Genomic DNA, 20,685 nt, shown 5'->3' on the forward strand with positions numbered 1-20,685 from the left:
TTCATGCAATTTCACAGTAATAAACCTCTAATTTGATAAATAACAAGAGATGTGTTTGTCAGAAACACAATGTCCCCTAATGCGCCGCTTTTTTTTAACCTTTGATCTTGAAGGATGACCTTGACCTTTCACCACTCAAAATGTGCAGCTCCATGAGATACACATGCATGCCATATATGAAGTTGCTATTTTCATTATTAAAAAAGTTATTGTAAAACTTTACTGTACAGTAAAGTTTTGGGACAGAATTTTTTTTGACCTTTGACCTTGAAGGATGACCTTGACTTTTCGCCACTCAAAATGTGCAGCTCCATGAGATACACATGCATGCCAAATATCAAGTTGCTATGTTCAATATTTCAAAAGTTATTGCAAAACTTTACTGTAAGGTTAAAGTTTTGGGACAGAATGCAGACAGGCCAAAAACAATATACCCCCGATCTATCGATCCGGGGGCATAAAAAAAATACAAACAGACAAATAGAACAAATCAACAATAGTTTATGTAATACCCCAATCCAAAATGGGAGAATACCAAATGACTCTGCCACAATATGCATGGTTGAACGTTTTAACTGCCACAATATGCATGGTTGAACGTTTTAACTATCAAATCCACACCTGACACAATTTCAGTGCCTTAGTAATCAAGTTAAATCAAAGACCTTTCTTAACATTTTACTACATAGATACGTATGTTTACGCCTTTGTAGTCCCTTTGAAAGTTACATTTAATTAAAGACCTTTTTTTAAAGTTTTAAAGGCTTCATTTCCAACCCTTAGATATTGAAGTGCAGCAAACAGCATAAAACCTGAACAGACTGCGAGTTAATGGCAGGCTGTTCTGGTTTAATGCTGTATGCACGTAGTCATTTAAACTTTGCTTCTGAGTGGGAAAGGGTAAATAAATTAAAATGTAAAGGCTCATTTCCAGTTCGACAAGCAGCAAACAGCTCAGAAACAAAGTCATTATGACTATATGCAAACAGCATAAACTTAAAAGACTTGGAATTACTTTCAGGCTGTTCTGTTTCATGTTGGTTGCATTTACCCATTTTTACTTTGCATTTGAGTGTGAATGGGTTAAGCCAAGCCTTGCATTACCTTGGAGTGTTGTGGGTATGTACTACACAGCTGCCTCACGCCCAGAACAACCACCATGCAGTAGCCTATACTGGACAGGTACAGGATCCTCTCTGCTATCACAAACCCCACGCGGAAGAACAAGTTACTAGCCGGAAGGAATGGAATGATGATGAGTGCCAAGGCCATTGTCAAAGTTCTGAAAATGGGCAAGTATTGATCTTAAATAAATAATTTTGTTAGCATCCGATATCACATGTATTTTTAAACCTAGAAATGTGTCACAGACACTGATTTCCCCACAACACATGCTTGGACACATGTTTAGACAACGCCATTATATATTCTACAGAAGACAGAAAAAACCATGGGCCATAATTCTGCCAGTAGTTACAGAGGAGTTAAAAACACAAAATTATGTACTGGAAAAAAACAAACAATAGGCCGTAAATCTGCCAAAACTTGTCTTCACTTGAAATTAAATTTACAGAATATCTGAGAGGCAAAGACTTTTCATTGTCAGAACATATCCATATGCAGCGCATTACTGGTTAATTGTCATGTACTAAACTAAAATCCAGACAGAATGTAATTTTTATAACAATTACACAACACCAGATGGGTACCACTAATTCGACTGTATGTTGCCATGCTAATATAGTTCACCAAAAGATTATCCCACGCGTTTGATTTAGAGACTTTTTATTGCGATATTATGTCGATTGGCATGGCGTTATTTAAGCGTGTATTAAGTGGGTTTGAATAGCAAAAAAGACACAGAAATGTTCTTTTTTAAGTTTTTAGAAAAGTTGATCTATGGCTTTTTTTTTTAAATTATATGATACAAACATCAAAATTTCTATTGAAGCATCACATACCTCTGATCTTGGGTAATTGGTCCCTTAAGGCACGCCCACACAAGACAACCAATGAAAATCCAGACACTGAAGGCTGCAAGCACTCTGGGATCGGCCAATGACTCAATGACAGGAACGCAGCCCATTGACCAATCAAAACACAGCCACCAGGGATTGAGAAGTAGCCAAAGGTTTATGGAGTACAAGTAGTTGTAGTTTGTGCTCTGAAAAAAAGAAACAACTGTAAAGAAACGTCATTGTAGATCACCATAAACGGTTAAGAATGCGTGTGAATTAGAGCTGCAACGATTCGATCCGATGCATCAAAAATCGGTTCGAAATGCGTCGATTCGATTACGATACCAAACCTACCAAATTCGATTCGATTCTTTACCATATAGACATATATACTTAGATACGTAAAGCTCGCTGTATTCTGACTATTTGATATGGGAAGGTGTAGATTTTATCTTTATCTGAAATTACGATGCGCGCGATTGGCTGCTTATTACTTTAGTCATCCAATCAATAAGCGCGTTATGGTCTACTTTCAGAAAAAGCGTCAAAATGGCAGAACAAGTTGTGGCCAACAAATTGAAATTATCAGACGCGCATAAGAAGCTAAAATCAAAAGTGTGGCAGTATTGTGTGTTTTGGGTTGGTAGCCCTCCCGACAAAGCAAAGTGTAAACTGTTCTTCATGGATGCAAACATAACGTTGATTTAGCAAGACTAAGAGGTAGCACAAGTGCAACTACTCAAGTCGCCAGACAGAAAAGTAGTTCTGTTTCTGTTGGGAATTTGTTAAGTTTATTAGGGAATGTGCTTTGTCCTACAGGTAACAGGTGATGCTGTCACGGCTAAATAGTAGACATGCTTGTAGCGGTTTTGGATATAAGTATAATAGTGATAGTACTATCACTCCACTGATTCCAGATGTTCTTATGATTATTTATTTAATTTTATATTATTGTGTATTCAACACAATCTTCTAGTCAGAAGATTTTTTATATTATAATTGAGTCCTAATTTGCTATTCTTTTTTATGTGTTTTATTGAAATATTGACATAGTTTGAAAGACAATTGGCAGTTTCTTGCAAAATATCCCTTACAAATGTTAATTTTACACACTTTCAACAGCTTTTTAAAACACTGTTGAACCAACCAAACTATATCAAACAAACACACAATTTGACAAATGCCCAAGATATCTAGGTATGCGACACTTTTGAACAGAAATGTTTATTTTAAGGCAGAAGAGTGAATATATGATAAAACTAGGTTTGAAGATGAATCAAATCGAAAAAATCAGTATCGGAGTGTCTGAAATCGAAATCAAATCGAATCGAGCTGTTGGTGAATCGTTGCAGCTCTAGTGTGAATACATTTTTGTGAATATGATTAAATTAAAATTTAGCCGCGCTCTGTGGAAACATAGATTACTTAACTGCATATGTGTGATATATAGTCCCATAAACAACACTTTCTGCTTTTTGGAGTTTTTGTAGTATTGTATGGTAACCGAGATACAGCAGTGAAAAGTTAGATCATACAAAAAAACAACAACAATGGGCAATAACTCTTGTTTAGAGTTAAAGTAGGGTTATGGTTTATGTGCATGGAACTTCTCATTGATATCTATACACCCATGAAGTTTCACATTGATATATCATATAATTTCTGAGATAAAGCCATGCAAAGTTTTGTGACAGACAGACGGATGGACTGACGGACAGACAGACAGATGGACAAAGCTACTACATACATCCTTCTGCCTTTGGCAGAGGATAAAAAATAACAAACTACAGCATTTACAAGACTTACCCTGATCACAGTGTTATTCACAAAGGAGTGTGGATTGTCAAACACCTGGAACACGGGCGGGGCCGATCCCATGATCCTCCAGCGGTACAGGAACACCAGTAGGCCAGCAGACAACAACACCAGGTGGCGCTTTATCAGGCTTACCACCCATGCCTGTGTAGCCTGAGAGTGATAGACAACATTACACTAGTACATAATTTTTTTTTCATGAAAAACTTAAAAATCATCATTAGACTGCCCATTATTTGCTTTATACCGTAGTGTGTGAATAAATGTACCTTTATGCAGGTTTATTTCATAAATGCATGCTTAAATTGTAAAAATACACCTCAATATTTTCAGTAGCCATTGGTTTCTTTCACTTTGTAGTTTGCAAACATTATTGGCTTTCTTACATTCACAGAGGTTGTTATTGCTGGACAAAATATAAGTCAAACATCTTGACCCATAGTCGCAAAGCTACTAGGGTAAACCTAGAAAATTCCTTAAATTCACAATTCTTGAAGTCCTTGGCTTTTTCAAGAAAGTGGGTATACTCACATTAACACAATTTAAACAAGTAAACACTGCTTAAGTGATTATAAGCTTAAGTGATTATAACTAATCTTTTCGTCAGCTGAAAAAATTGAATTCTAACATAATATATTATCTGAAAATTTCTCCTAAGTACATCTCAAATTGAGATCTCCTTCAAGATATTTTTGAATACCAACCCTGAGCTTAGAGTACTAGTTCATGATTTGAATCAAAATAAGGCCAATACAACCTCGTTGTTTTTGAAGCTGCATTTACGTAATGTGATTATCAAACAGTTTTATTATTATTTATAATTATCAGTTTTGTGGATTTTGGTTTATTTCCTGTTATTATAAATTGTCACTTTTTATTCTTCATGCGATGTAAACTGTTCATGCTGATGATATTATCCAATTGTGGCAAGTTGTTTTTGAAAATAACTATTTGGACTTTGATAATCAAAGTTATTTGCAACATATGGGTACTGGTAAGTCCTATCGCACCCTCATAAGCATCACTTTTATGGGCAACAGTGAGGAAGTTTTCTTAGCAATATGCCAAATAAACCATATATTTGGCTTCATTTTTTTAATGAAACTTTTACAGCATGGAATGGCTTTTTAGAAAGATAAAAGTTTATTGATTTTATTGAAGCTTTACAAGTTCCATTCCCCCATAACATTTTTTTACAGTATACCTCAAGGGCGTATATATCTTAGATTGATGTATCTACATGTATATCATAAAAAGAAGAAAACACTTGTTACAAAAATGTTAACTTTTCAAAACTTAGTTACTTATATGCATTTACATTTAGATTTTATATCTATACTGGAAGATGACTTTCAAAAACTGTTGAACTAAGCATCATCTTAATATTGAAGTGTATTAATCTAACCTGTGACTTTCCATTCTGTTGACATTTTTTGCGGAGACCAACCAATTCCAGCAAGTCCACTCCACAAATGACAACGATGTCGTATGCACTGCATATCCCCTGTAAATGGGATAAATGAAAAGTACATCTACATTGATTGCAAGGTCATCCGCACAGTATGTGTATACATACAAACAAAAACTGATTGTATATGAGCTAGGTCATGCTAAAATGGGTCTTATTCCATATGTGGCCAACATAGCTCCAGACAAGCCTGCAGATCCCTGCAGCTACCCTGTATGCTGATGAGACCACCAAACCTTGCTCAAATGTATAGCAGACAGGATAGCTCCTGTAGCCAGGGTAGCTCCTGAAGCCACGGTAGCTCCTGTAGCCAGGGTAGCTCCTGTAGCAATTGTACAAGCTGGTCTGGAGCTATGCTGGTCACAATTAAATTGATAAAACCCATTTTGGTAAGACGCAACTAAATAATTATGTAAATATTTAAATTTATCATAAAACAGTCACTCAATGAATGCTTCTTAATCCTAAATAGTGGTATATAACCAGTTTGTTTTCCAAACAAACTCCTAATAGTTTAAAGTTCTATCTGAAGAAGTTATTATATACCATATTTGCATTTACTGTTAAAATGATTTTTATAAATATTATACGAAATAAGACCATGGAAACATGACCAAATCATTTGTTTGAAATAAAAATCTGAATATTCAATAGTATCTTGTCGAAAGTTCCATGTCAGGCCATAAATTCAAGACACGATAATGTAATACGTATTTTTTTCAGATTGTTTCTGTTTTCACTTACATCTGATTACCTGAAGAAAAATAAACATTTTCCCACTCAAAAGCCAAGTGAAAATTGCTATATGCAACCAGCCTAAAACCAGAACATCTTGCGAGTAACCCGATATTCTGTTAAAGTTTTATGCTGTTTGCTGTCAATGAAGCCATTATATCTTAAAACTAGTGAGAATGGTCTTAAATTTAATTTGACTTTATAAGGGACTACAAGAGCCTCACACTTCGTATTTGAGTGGTAAAAGGTTAACCCTTGACCACTTACATAATATCTTGACACATTGGTAGCCCCATCGAAAGTTGAATGTAATTAAATAACTTTCTTACTAAATTCAAGTTTAAAGGGCTTCATTTCCAACCTTAAGATACTAATGAGCAGCAAACAGCTTAAAACCTCAACAGACTGCGAGTTACTTGCAGGCTGTTCTGGTTTTGTGCTGTTTGCACATAGACATTTTAACTTTGCTTCTCATGGGGAAAAGAGTATAGAAGATAAAAGCCACTTACAATGATGGTGATGCCCTGCTCCTTGCACAGCACTGCCAACATACAGAGCAGCATGCTAGAGAGCAGGTAGCCCAACGAGAACTGCTCTGGACGGAATATTGAATACCTTGAGTCATATCTCTGAGTTTCTGAAATAGCATGTGAAATGTTGTTAAGTGAAAAAGCATTCAAATGTTGTAAAGTGAAATAGCAACTAAAATGTTTTAAAGTGAAATAACATGTGAAATGTTTTAAAGTGAAAGAGCTTGTGAAATGTTGTAAAGTAAAATAACTTGTGAAATATTGTTAGATGAAAATGGCTGTGTGCAACCAGCCTTAAACCGGAACAGCCTGCAAGTTACTTATTTAAGAATTGGATCTAGCAATGAAGGGGGTGAGGGTACAAGAGGAGGGGTATGGTTGTTGCCATAAAAACAAGGGCTGTTTGTAAAACATGCATGCCCCCCATATGGGCTGTCAGTTGTAGTGGCAGCCATTGTGTGAATATGTTTTTTGTCACTGTGACCTTGACCTTTGACCTAGTGACCTGAAAATTAATAGGGGTCATCTTCCAGTCATGATCATTGTACCTATGAAGTTTCATGATCCTAGGTGTAAGCATTCTTGAGTTATCATCCGGAAACCATTTTACTATTTTGAGTCACTGTGACCTTGACCTTTGACCTAGTGACCTGAAAATCAATAGGGGTCATCTGCCAGTCATGGTCAATGTACCTATGAAGTTTCATGATCCTAGGCATAAGCATTCTTGAGTTATCATCTGGAAACCATTTTACTGTTTCGTGTCACTGTGACCTTGACCTTTGACCTAGTGACCTGAAAATTAATAGGGGTCATCTGCCAGTCATGATCATTGTACCTATGAAGTTTCATGATCCTAGGTGTAAGCATTCTTGAGTTACCATCCGGAAACCATTTTACTATTTCGAGTCACTGTGACCTTGACCTTTGACCTAGTGACCTGAAAATCAATAGTGGTCATCTGCCAGTCATGATCAATGTACCTATGAAGTTTCATGATCCTAGGCGTAAGCATTCTTGAGTTATCATCTGTAAACCATTTAACTGTTTCGTGTCACTCTGACCTTGACCTTTGACCTAGTGACCTGAAAATCAATAGGGGTCATCTGCCAGTCATGATCAATGTACCTATGAAGTTTCATGATCCTAGGCGTAAGCATTCTTGAGTTATCATCCGGAAACCATTTTACTGTTGAGAGTCACTCTGACAGTGACCTTTGACCTAGTGACCTAAAAATCAATAGGGGTCATCTGCCAGTCATGATCAATGTTCCTATGAAGTTTCATGATCCTAGGCGTAAGCGTTCTTGAGTTATCATCCAGAAACCATTTTACTGTTTCGAGTCACTGTGACCTTGACCTTTGACCTAGTGACCTGAAAATCAATATGGGTCATCTGCCAGTCATGATCAATGTACCTATGAAGTTTCATGATCCTAGGCATAAGCATTCTTGAGTTATCATCTGGAAACCATTTTACTGTTTCGTGTCACTGTGACCTTGACCTTTGACCTAGTGACCTGAAAATTAATAGGGGTCCTCTTCCAGTCATGATCATTGTACCTATGAAGTTTCATGATCCTAGGTGTAAGCATTCTTGAGTTATCATCCGGAAACCATTTTACTATTTCGAGTCACTGTGACCTTGACCTTTGACCTAGTGACCTGAAAATCAATAGGGGTCATCTGCCAGTCATGATCAATGTACCTATGAAGTTTCATGATCCTAGGCGTAAGCATTCTTGAGTTATCATCCGGAAACCATTTTACTATTTTGTGTCACTCTGACCTTGACCTTTGACCTAGGGACCTGAAAATCAATAGGGGTCATCTGCCAGTCATGATCAATGTACTTATATAGTTTCATGATCCTAGGCGTAAGCATTCTTGAGTTATCATCTGGAAACCATTTTACTATTTCGAGTCACTGTGACCTTGACCTTTGACCTAGTGACCTGAAAATCAATAGAGGTCATCTGACAGTCATGATCAATGTACCTCTGAAGTTTCATGATCATAGGCCTAAGCGTTCTTGATTGATCATCCGGAAACCATCTGGTGGACAGACGGACTGACGGACCGACATGTGCAAAACAATTAACCCCCTCTTCTCCGAAGGGGGGCATAAATATATTGAGTCTAATGTGAGACAGGACTTTTTCCTACCCTATAACTGACTTTTTTTAAATATTAGGGCTTTTTTGTACCATTTTTGGAATTTGACCAATACCAATCTTATTGGGAATTTTCGTGTCAATAAACTTCAAATTGGTAAAAAGTATCATTGTTTGATTAATTACATTTCTTTTTTTTTATAAAACTTACATACAATAGAAAATCATGAACATAAACAAATCAGTAAAATGGGTTAGGCTATATTTCTTCACCAAACAAATATATGTTAATGCATGTATCTGAAAGTCAAACCATTAAATGTGAATTTAGGATCTGGATTTAGGAAAAAACATACTTTTTGCAATAGAATGATTTGTTAATAAAGGATCACTTAACAAGAACCGGGATAGAATTATGTGTACAAGATGTCTTGTTACTGAATTTCGGAAATAGAATGTTAAAATAACAAGAAAATCTAGTGAACACCTTGATTGTATTAACACAACATATTTATTGCGTTAAATGAATGTTGGAGATATTGTTGTTTATTTTTCAACTGGAACATCATAACAATTCTATACAAGAATCTGAGTCTGAGAAATTTGTTGACTTGCATAAGGTGTATTAATTTCCTTTTGCGCATTTTTTAATTTATTTTAAAGTACCAAACAAATTATCTGCTACTATAACTGTAAGTTGTCACGTACAATGCATCAGTGCTCCAGCTAGGATTTAAAAAAGGGCAGGGGGGGGCTTTTTTGTAAAAAGAGCATTTTTATGCGCAGTATTTTGTCAAAAGGGCACTTTAGAGCGCGCAGGCGTTTCTGGAATGCTTCCTGTTGTATGTTAATTTATATGTTATTAATAATTGTTAGAATATATTATTCCCATTATAATTAAACTATTCAAATATAATGTCTACAATTAGGAATACATGAATTACAATGTAATAAGAGATTTATTAATTATCAAATGTAAAAAAAATAATTGTTTTTTGTTTTGTTTTTTTTTAAGGGCAGGGGGGGGGCCCAGGAAGGGCAGGGCGGAGGTTCGGGAGGGCAGGGCTGGCCCTTCAATTTAGGCGTAGCTGCAGCACTGATGCACAGATTTTTACCTCCAAATTTCAAATTCAAAATGTTTGCCTGTTACATATTTTATTTAAGCGCCTTTGAACGTGCACTGTTGCATGAAAAGGGCGCTATATAAATCCGGTATATTTATAATAATAATCAGGGATCATATTTTTCGGTTTTGTCGGTCCTAGACCGATTGGGGTCATGAAAGACCGATTGAAAATCCCAAACAGTCGGTCCTATTCTGTTTGCTAAAATTCCCATGTCATGAAATCGATTACACAGTGCAGATGCTAATACACCCTAATGACATTCATATCTTGATTAGGTGTGATAAACCATTCGCTGCAGTCTCTAAACTGGTCAGGACCGGTTTATAGCACGTCAGACCAAGAATAAAAAACTTGTGAACAGCGGATTAAAGACACATCCGAAATAAATGAGGGTGGTCGAAAATTTTGCAAACTAAAAGATCACAAAACAATTTAAGAGACTTAAGGCCTGTGATGTACATATCGATCGATTATCGGTATCATTGTATGTCTATTGATAGCAATTATTGTTATAGCGGTTTCTCTGTTTTGTCTGCTAAGGTGACTGCGCGCACTGCATGGTTTAATTATAATCGTTCTTCGATGTTAATTGATGTGCATGTGATACGAAACAATATGTTGCAATTGTAATGTATTGTTATCACTGTAAACTGTAATAAATTTAATATTATCTGAGATAGAAGTAAAAAACGATTCTAACACGGCACGTGAAAACTTTCATATAAACAAAGAAGAAAATGTCTGGGTTATTCTGCAATAATTATGGGCGGATCTTATACACTGAAAGCACGCGCTGTAACTAAACAAAACATGCCGATACACTTTCCACCAGCGTAATAATCCGGTAATATGATTATGAATGAAAGTAGCGGATCTGATCGACAGAATAGCCGAAAGTTATTTTTTATGGGCGGAACATCACATAAAATAGTACACAAGAAAAATAATATACATTGTATAAATCTTTAGTAAAAACCGTGTTAGAATCGAAATAATTCGTGTACTTTATAGTTTGTTGTTGAATAGCCCACGACCGGAAAATGAGACGTGTGATTTCAAATCACTCATGCTTCGCACTTGTCACGTGATTTAATCCCTACGCATCTAAACTATCTGCCGTGGGTTATTTGACAACAAACTATAACGTACAAAAATTATTTCTTAATTATTTGGTTTTGTTATTGTCAGTAGCCAACCTAGGCACAGACATTTGTTTGGTTCAGTGCATGTTTGTAAGCTATTATCGAGTCGACAACGATTTATAACATCGGTATAGACTTACACATAATAATAATATTGACAACGATGAAACAAAAGTCTGATAAAACAGCACACGAAACAACAATGAAATAGGGAATGATAAAACCAGTTGAGAAAACTCGTATGTTCCTTTAAAAAAAATGCCTAAGGGAATTTTACTTGTACATTTATTATACCACCTTAATGAATGGCAAAATCAATGGTATATGTTTTAACGTAATTTGTCAAGATTTCGGATATAAATTTTCGGATACTTTTCCCCCATTTCTATCCAGACCGATTGATGTTGCGGGAAAATATGACCCCAGATAATTATATATAATCGATACAATGCTTTCCAATGACCTGAGATATTTTTTCTTCATTTAGGAATTTAAAAAACGGGATGGGCGCTTTACATGGGTAAGCGTTATGTGACAACTTATGGTAAATTAATATAAACAAGCTATTTTATTCAAAAATATGCTCTGTAACTTTTCCATTAGGGATTTGTTAAAATGAAAAATTTTCATTTTTTGTCACAGCTAGATTCAACAATAAATGAACAATGTACACTTGTGATCGAAATATCATTAATGACAGAGACTCATACTGAAAGTACATTTTTATTAATGAATAATCATCGTTAGAAATTTATAAAATTATAATGAATTACGAACTTGAAACGATTGAAAAACTTGAAGAGTTGTGTTGTTATTGTTATATTTTTATACAACACAATTTATGGTTGCGCCGATAGCTGAGTGGTTAAGGGGCTAGCCTTTTACTCTAAGGGTCAGTGGTTAAAGTCCAGGCAAGATTTATTTTTTTCCTCTTTGTTTTCTTTCTTTTATTGTATTCTTGTTTCATACAGGGGTCATTAAATTCTCATTATCAATTTTTAAATGCAAAGTAGTTAATGAAAAACTTCAAAAATGCAAACATCTGTACACTAGTCCCCTAATATCAACAAGCCAGATTTTCTTATAACTCCTAAAATCATAAACATGAATTATGATAAATAGCAGGATAAGTATACAGATTGGAAAACAGGGCTTAATGCATGTGCATAAAGTGTTATCCTAGATAAGCCTGTGCAGTCTGCACAGGCACAGGCTAATCAGAGACAACAAATTCCACTGGATTTTCATTTAAAAGAGCTTTCTTTCATCATCATCATCATCATCATCATCATCATCATCATCATCATCATCATCATCATCATCATCATCATCATCATCATCAGCAGCAGCAGCAGCAGCATCACCATCATCATCATCATCATCGCCATCATCATCATCATCATCATCATCATCATCATCATCATCATCATCATCATCATCATCATCATCACAGGCTAATCTGGGCTGACACAATACACACATGGATTAAAGCCGGGTTTCTCAATACCATTACCTATTGAGCAGGACTTCACATAGAGTAAGAATGAACCAATAAATAGCACCGCACACAGGAGGTCTGCCCGGCCTACTATGCCTGACACCTGCAAACAAAAGATAGAAGACATAACTTATCAGTGATTTTGTGCTGCCGAAATTAAATTACAGCCTCTAACAGGCTGTTTTCCAGTTACTAAAAGTAAAAAAGGCTGTTTCCCGATGGTAAAAGTAATATTTTCTTGACAAAATCTGACCAAAATTTCATTAAAAAAAACAAAACTTTTCCAATAAACTCAATAATTTGTTTATTGAGTTTATTATACAGCAATTTAATTCCCTAGCACTTCATAATATAAATTCTAGAAAGCAGTTAAACATGCACCTTTGAACAATTTGTTTACTATTATTAATAATCATATTAAATATATTGAATTTTTCCAAATTACATTTTCTATTGCAATTTTTTCCCAATCAAAGAGGCACAGGCTGTAATTTGTAAAATGTCAAGCGAAAAAATCACTGCTTGTATAAGTTACTTTATTGCAGGCATCATTAGCTGGGCTGTTTTCGGAGAAAACCCGAGGTATTGTCATAGCCAGCCACTTGTGTCGTGTCCGTCGTCGTGTCGTCTGCGTCGTGCTAAAACCTTAACATTTTGTCAAGGTTTTGAACATTGGCTCTAAAATCAAAGTGCTTCAACCTACAACTTTTAATCTTCATATGTATCTGCACCTTGACGAGTTCTACATGCCACACCCATTTTTGGGTCACTAGGTCAAAGGTCACTGTGACCTCTAAAAAAAAAAAAAAAAAAAAAAGCTTTCATCTATTCAAAACTGCACCCGCAGCCGAGCCTGGCACCCGTATGCGGTGCTCTTGTTAGCAGTGCGTTTTTTAGGCGTCTTAACTGTCCTTTGCTATTGTGCTTGAATTTTGAAATCAGTCTCCTCGGGGTGGTTGAAATGTTCCATTTAGTGTACATATTTTCAGTAGCTGCAACTAGCGATTCTGGTGATTAGGAAAAGTTTTGCCAACAAATACAAATGAGAAAATATAAAAAATTGACCATTTTTTACATCATTTAAGTGACTTCATAAGTGACATAATTATAAGTGACAATTAAGTAAATCAAACTTTTATGTCATGTTCTGTGAATAGAATCGTTTTCATAGGGTAACTTTTCAACGAAAAGGAAACAGCTGTTAATTATTTTCTTGAACAAGATGTGTTTGTGAAACACAATGTCCCCCTATATGATGTTTGACCTTGTACGATGACCTTGACCTTGTGATGGATGACCTTGACCTTTCACCACTCAAAATGTGCAGTTCCATGAGATACACATGCATGCCAAATATCAAGTTGCTATCTTCAATATTGCAAAAGTATTCATAAAATAAGCGATTTGGGCCACATATATTTGACCTCTGTCCTTGAAGGATGACCTTGACCTTTCACCACTCAAAATGTGCAGCTCCATGAGATGCACATGTATGCCAAATATCAAGTTGCTATCTTCAATATTGCAAAAGTGTTTATAAAATAAGCGATTTGGGCCACATATATTTGACCTCTGACCTTGAAGGATGACCTTGACCTTGACCTTTCACCACTCAAAATGTGCAGCTCCATGAGATACACATACATGACAAATATCAAGTTGCTATCTTCAATATTGCAAAAGTATTCATAAAATGAGCGATTTTGGCCACATATATTTGACCTCTGACCTTGAAGGATGACCTTGACCTTTCATCACTCAAAATGTGCAGCTTCATGAGATACACATGCATGCCAAATATGAAGCTGCTATCTTTAATATAGCAAACGTTATTGCAAAATGTTAAAGTTGGCGCAAACAGACAGACCAACAGACAGACCAACAGACAGGGCAAAAACAATATGTCCCCCACTACTATAGTGGGGGACATAAAAAGGGGCATAAAAGAAACAGAAAATTTATTCATGTCAGTGTAAGATCGTTTGTTATTTCACTTGTGATCATAGACAAATAATATTTTCACTCGTGGCTGCGCCAATAGTCAAAATATATTTTCTATGATCACTTGTGAAATAACAAACGATGTTACACTAACATGAACAAATATCCTCTTTATGTCTTATTCATTTTCAAAAACGAGAACAAAAATAATGTCATTCACATCAAAGCTGTAAAAACACCCACCAATATATTGTACAACAAATATGCTTAGATTCACATGTATTTACTTTGTTAATTTATACAAACAAAACAATGCTTACACTTTCTGTGTGAATGGGGTGAACAGCAAACAAAGCTGCACACAACAGGGATGACCTTGCTGCCTTGAACTCTAGCTGCCCCGTAGTCATGGAAACAGAATATCCTCCAAACAAAATGGAGAACATGCATAGCAACAGGACACTGACAATGCCGTGAAGAACGATGTTTGGAATGTGGAAGTACAAAGGGTTAAGGCCACTTCCTAAGGCATAACTCCACCTGAAATTGCCAACAGGCATATACTCATACCTCACAAAATACTCCAGTGGTACTATGGGAAAAAGGAGCTTAATGCATTTGCAAAAAGTGTTCTTTCGGATTAGCCTGTGCAGTCCTCAGAGGCTTATCACAAAGGACACTTTCCGCTTAAATGTTCTTTTTTTTGTTACAAGGAAGTCTCTTCCTAGCCAAAATCCAGTTTAGGTGGAAAGTTTCGTCACTGATTAGCAGTGTGCAAACTGCATAGGATAATCTAGGATGACACTCAGACTACGCACATGCATTAAGTCCTGTTTTCCCAGAACATGGCTCATATATTAACAGGACCTCTGGACATCTTCAAGAGTGCGTTTCACTAAGCTGCGGACGCAAATAATTTCCGTAAATATTTGCGTACGCAAATCATTTTCTCAAAATCGCATTTCACTAAACAGCGTAAATTAACGCAGTGCGTAAATTCTGTCGTAAATTTACGCCAGATATGTAATTTGCGTAAATCAGAAACATTGGCGTAACGCCGATCTGTCTTGGATGACAGTTTGTTTTACCCGCCATCGGGCCCGGGAAGGAATTGAGTTGAGATCGAAAAAAGATCGGACGATCAACGAACATTTATCGCCCTGCCTGCGTCCGACATCGGATTCATTGTACGTGTATAATAACGAGCATCGTCCGGCGTCCGTCGGGCATCGTGCGGAGGCCCTCTGGCAATCAGACGGTCGCCGGCCGATGTATATGCCTCTGGGAAATACCTTTACTGTTGCCGATACGCGTTCAATGAATCCGATGTCGGGCGATCGCCGGGCAATACCCGTGTGTTGATCATGAGACTTAAATAATCCGGACGCCGCCCGATGCTACAAATTGGACCAGTTTCCGTGCGATCATCGGCCGGTCGCCAGCACGATTTGGTTATTGTAGGAAAATATGTACGAAATACATTCGTCACAATCGGCTCGGGGCGCTAATTTGTCTTTGCTGCATGTTTTGAAATTCGTCTTCAATGTATAATTTTTTTTGCCTATTTTGTGTTATTGTAATATATTTTATCAATATATTACAATTTAACACATGTAAAAAAATCTTATAATCTCGCTTTACAGTAGATACTGTTGCAGACGATTACTTTCTTACGCGTCCGCGCGTACCTGACAGGCTTAACAACACTTACACGCAGCGTAAATTTTGCGCACATTTTAGTGAAACGGCGTACGTATTATTTTACGTTCGGCGTATATTCTGTGCGTAAACCTAAAGTTGCGTAAATATACGCTATGTTAGTGAAACGCACTCCAAGTCTACTAAAGCCCTATGTTTCAATGACAGTCTGCAAGATGCTGAATGTTTTGTCAGTTCTTGCAGACACTTGCAGACAAGAATGGCATATTTATATGTAAAACATTGATAAGTACAGATGAATTAGAAATAAGAATATTTGCATTTGAGCCTTTAAAGCATTTATTCAGTCTGTAAAATTCTTGATGTCCAAAAACTAGTTTAAACATGTTAATGGTTCAGTTTGGATATGACAGGCGCATTTTTATTACATATCTAAAGTCAATGTACATTTTTTGTGTAAATAAAGGTACAACAGGTTAAATAACTTGTTTATCTAATATTTCTTATATTCACTCCATGAAGTACAGTCATATTAAATCATACAACATGATACAACCTTTCCCCTTGAAGTTGGGTTTATTTATTTATTTTTTTTAACTTTATATACATAAGTTAACCTGATCCAGTGTAGAAAATAGAACATATTGCATTATTAAACTATCTGTTGCCTTGAATTTGTTTTAAAAACAGTAAAATATGTTGAATTGATTATTTAAGACTTTCCTTATTTTCCCCAAAATCCAGCGTTTTGCGTTATTTTTTTCCCCAAATTCTGGGATTCGCTATATTTTTTTCCCCTCAAAAAAGGTCAGGCCCTTTCCCCAAAATCAGATAAAAAACCCTGGCTAATTTATCAATCCTGACTTACACATTTAATGACAAGTTGAAAATCATGTACCAGCAGGACGTGTGCCTTAAAATGTAATTTCGATGCCCTGGTATTAAGAATAAAATTACGTCATTAAAAAAGTGGCCAAATAGATAGAAATGACGAATAGATAGGAAACAAGGATATGATTGTTTTTTCACCATTTCGTGAACGGGGCCGAGGCTGTCTGGGTTGGGAAAATCTCTTTGAAAAAAAAAGGCAAATTGTGTGTATGGGGGGGGGGAGGGGGGTTGCAAACAATTGAGAATTTTATTATATATTAAGGTTAAACTTATACCAGTGATTTTTTTCACCCATTTGGGAACGCACAAACAACAACATGCTATCGGAACACAGATTGTTACAGACAGAGTTCTCTATTTTTATACACATTGTCATCAACAGTTGCAAGTATTGTAGGACTTGTACCAATAGCTCTGTCATGTTCGTTGTCAATCTGCATTTGGCTACTGACATCTTCGACAATTTTTGTTGCAGGGTACTAAGAGGAATAGGTGGACGAACAAAAGCCGTACTTTTTGAGAAACTGAAGCCGCACTTTTTACGAAGCCAAAATCGCTTATTTGCTTTTGGCTTCACTAGGCTTTAATTTCTTTCTGTAATACTTACTTTTGTGACTCATGGCAAATATTGCCTTAGTTGAAGAAAATTCAGACAGACTTATATTTCTCAATAACATATATGTATTTAATGTACGAATGTTATGTTAAATGTTAAACCAGTCAATGATTGAGAAGTCAAATAGCCCGCAAGTTAAAACGGTCTTGAAATACATCAAGTTGGCGTTTTCGGGGATTTATTAATCGATTTTGATTGGGATTTTTTGTATTTTTTCGGAAATTGGGACGGGTCCGATTAATTTTTTGAAACGGGTCCTTAGGTCATTGAGAACGGGTCCATTTACCGGACCCGTCCAAAGAAGGAAAAAGATCACTGTTTATACGGCTGTTTGGAGACCTTCAATGCTGAAATTTTAACAGTCATTTTGGCAACAAATAAACTATTTAGATTAGGAGTGGGGCTTAATTGCAACCAAAAATTTGACACACACAAAAGCTACATAATTATGTAGTACCAAAGACACTTACCTAAATGTCAACACAGTCAAAGGTCTATAAGACTTGTGACTGGTTTTGGAGTCGAGCTTATTGCCCCAAAAGTCGTTGTTAAACAAATCCCAAACGGAGGACTCGGGCAAGAGATCATTATTCCCCACAATGGCTTCGCTGTCATCGAACACGAAGTCACCATTGTAAGTTACTGCAAAGCACACAACTGATATGACAAACACTATGGCTGCTGCTTGCCAGAATTTTAATCTAGGAATAGGTAAAAACTGTTCTGGGTTTTCACGGGTGGGGATCTTTGGCTCCTGCAGCAGTGAAGCTGTTGATTCCCCACCCTGGCCTGTGGAACCATTCATGTAGTACCCGTTTTTATGGCGGTGTGCCCTCCTGAAGTGCATTCATCCTGAAAATATAACAATTTGAAACTATGTACTTAAGCAGATGTAAAGCAAATATATCATATAAATGAGCCACTCTCAGGGGTACAATGCATGTGTGTTAAGTGTCATTACAGATTAGCCTGTGCAGGCCACACAGGCTAATCAGGGACAACACTTCCTGGTTATATTGTATTTGTATTTTTTGTTTTAATGAAGTCACTTGTTAGGGAAATTCCAGTTTAGGCAGGTGTACTCCCTGATTACTGTAAACATATAGATTATTCGCCAGTATGAAATTTTGTGGTTTAAAAATAAAAAATAAAAAATTATTCGTTGACACGTGTAAATTTCGTGGATTTCAAATAAAAGACAACTAATTTGTTGACACATATTTCGTAGATTTCAAATTTTTGGGGAAGACTGACCATCATAATAATTAAACTTTTATTTAAACAACCAGATTTATAACCAAGCATAATCTGCTAATCTGTGTTGACAGCATAACTTGAGGTTAATGTGCACTGAAGCATGAAAGTGTTGCCGATATTTTTCGTTAAGAGCGATGAAGCGGCGCAATTGTGAGTCCCAGCTCGCTTATTGCCATCTATGTTGCTCTGACAATATTTGCAATTCTCAGCGAAATTGGTCCCCTAGTAGTAACAAATTACTAATAATAATTAAGGTCCCCAAAATACACGTGTGAAAACTGTTATGTATCTTTTAATTTTAATTGGCACTAATTGACATATGTGATATATCTGCAAACTGTTAATTTGACGACACATGTAAAAGAGAACAATCATTGATGTACAGTTTAAATACCATGCTTGATTTAAAAAGTATTATTACCCAAACACTTATCAAGAAAACAACATATTTTATTTACTAGCATATCTCAATCAAACAATGTCTCTTTCAAAATGGTTGAAAACGGGAATAGTACAGACACGTTCTCCCACTATAGCAGGATTAACCGACCCTGCAAAGGCTCAGTCTACGACTAAAGGATTATTGACACAGGCCACTAACGATTCAGTGGAAGAAATGGTCAAGTAACTATTTCAAAAAACAAGATGTCTTTGAGAAACACAATGTCCCCCTATATGACGTTTGACCTTGTAGGATGACCTTGACCTTGACCCTTCACCACTCAAAATGTGCAGCTCCATGAGATACACATGCAATTGAAATATAAAATTGCTAGCTTCAATATTTCAGAAGTGACATTACATGAGCAATTTTGACCCATATATTTGACCTTGAAGGATGACCTTGACCTTGACCTTTCACCACTAAAAATGTGCAGCTCCATGAGATACACATGCATGCCAAATATCAAGTTGCTATCTTCAATATTGCAAAAGTATTCATAAAATTAGCGATTTGGGCCACATATATTTGACCTCTGACCTTGAAGGATAACCTTGACCTTGACCTTTCACCACTCAAAATGTGCAGCTTCATGAGATACACATGCATGCCAAATATCAAGTTGCTATCTTCAATATTGCAAAAGTACTCATAAAATGAGCGATTTTGGCCACATAAATTTGACATCTGACCTTGAAGGATGACCTTGACCTTTCACCACTCAAAATGTGCAGCTCCATGAGATACATACATGCCAAATATCAAGTTGCTATCTTCAATATTGAAATACTGCAAAAGTGTACATAAAATGAGCAATTTTGACCCATATATTTGACCTTTGACCTTGAAGGATGACCTTGACCTTTCACCACTAAAAATGTGCAGCTCCATGAGATACATATGCATGCCAAATATCAAGTTGCTATCTTCAATATTGCAAAAGTTATTGCAAATGTTAAAGTTGGCGCAAACCAACCAACCAACCAACAGACCAACCAACAGACCAATAGACAGGGCAAAAACAATATATTGTCCCCCACTACTATAGTGGGGGACATAACAAATATCTCGGATAACCAACAACAAGAAAATGTCAGAAATGACATTCGGAAATGACCGATTTCCGATTAAAAATGTAAAAATAATTGTTGGTACTTGGTGGTTCAGCGGACCAACCAAATCCAGGAAAATTCGTACCACACAAAATGTAATGGTTTTACATTAACCTGTGTGTACTGCACGGACTTATCTTGGAAAACACTTAATGCACGTGCATTAAGAGCTAGAATGTGGCCCATACTCAGGTAAGATATATTAGATACATTGGCTGAAGTAAAGTTTCAAAATATCTATACATTTTGTAATTTTTATTCGCACATGAAATATGAAGTCATAGGTCAAAAAAGTTTCCTTGTGATATAATATTTTCTAAAAAAAAAAAAATCAAAGCCTGTAAAAGAACGACAGTTATGACACATTAAATCAAGTATCA

General features: G+C 36.2%; 1 protein-coding gene and 1 long non-coding RNA gene across 3 annotated transcripts in view; both read right to left on the minus strand.

The window, feature by feature from the left end:
- LOC127855625 (protein O-mannosyl-transferase TMTC4-like) overlaps nt 1-20,685 on the minus strand; it is a 63,024-nt gene that overhangs the window by 10,114 nt on the left and 32,225 nt on the right. Inside the window, exons 2-9 of the mRNA XM_052391374.1 lie at nt 17,965-18,346; nt 14,649-14,868; nt 12,403-12,490; nt 6,486-6,613; nt 5,179-5,277; nt 3,765-3,926; nt 1,962-2,164; nt 1,105-1,282 (exon numbers count right to left, since the gene is read on the minus strand). Of these exons, the coding sequence (XP_052247334.1) occupies nt 1,105-1,282; nt 1,962-2,164; nt 3,765-3,926; nt 5,179-5,277; nt 6,486-6,613; nt 12,403-12,490; nt 14,649-14,868; nt 17,965-18,341 (1,455 nt within the window). The 5' untranslated portion in view covers nt 18,342-18,346. The remainder of the gene's footprint in view (nt 1-1,104; nt 1,283-1,961; nt 2,165-3,764; nt 3,927-5,178; nt 5,278-6,485; nt 6,614-12,402; nt 12,491-14,648; nt 14,869-17,964; nt 18,347-20,685) is intronic.
- LOC127855626 (uncharacterized) lies at nt 6,659-8,525 on the minus strand. 2 transcript variants are annotated; one of them, XR_008037606.1, is made up of 3 exons: nt 8,151-8,525; nt 7,571-8,005; nt 6,659-7,280 (listed from the first exon to the last, which is right to left on the minus strand). It is a non-coding gene; the product is annotated as an uncharacterized LOC127855626 (long non-coding RNA). The 2 variants fall into 2 exon arrangements; XR_008037605.1 differs by having other exon boundaries at nt 6,659-7,425.

This window comes from Dreissena polymorpha, chromosome 13 (assembly GCF_020536995.1).
Source record: "Dreissena polymorpha isolate Duluth1 chromosome 13, UMN_Dpol_1.0, whole genome shotgun sequence".
Classification (NCBI taxonomy): Eukaryota; Metazoa; Mollusca; class Bivalvia; order Myida; family Dreissenidae; genus Dreissena; species Dreissena polymorpha.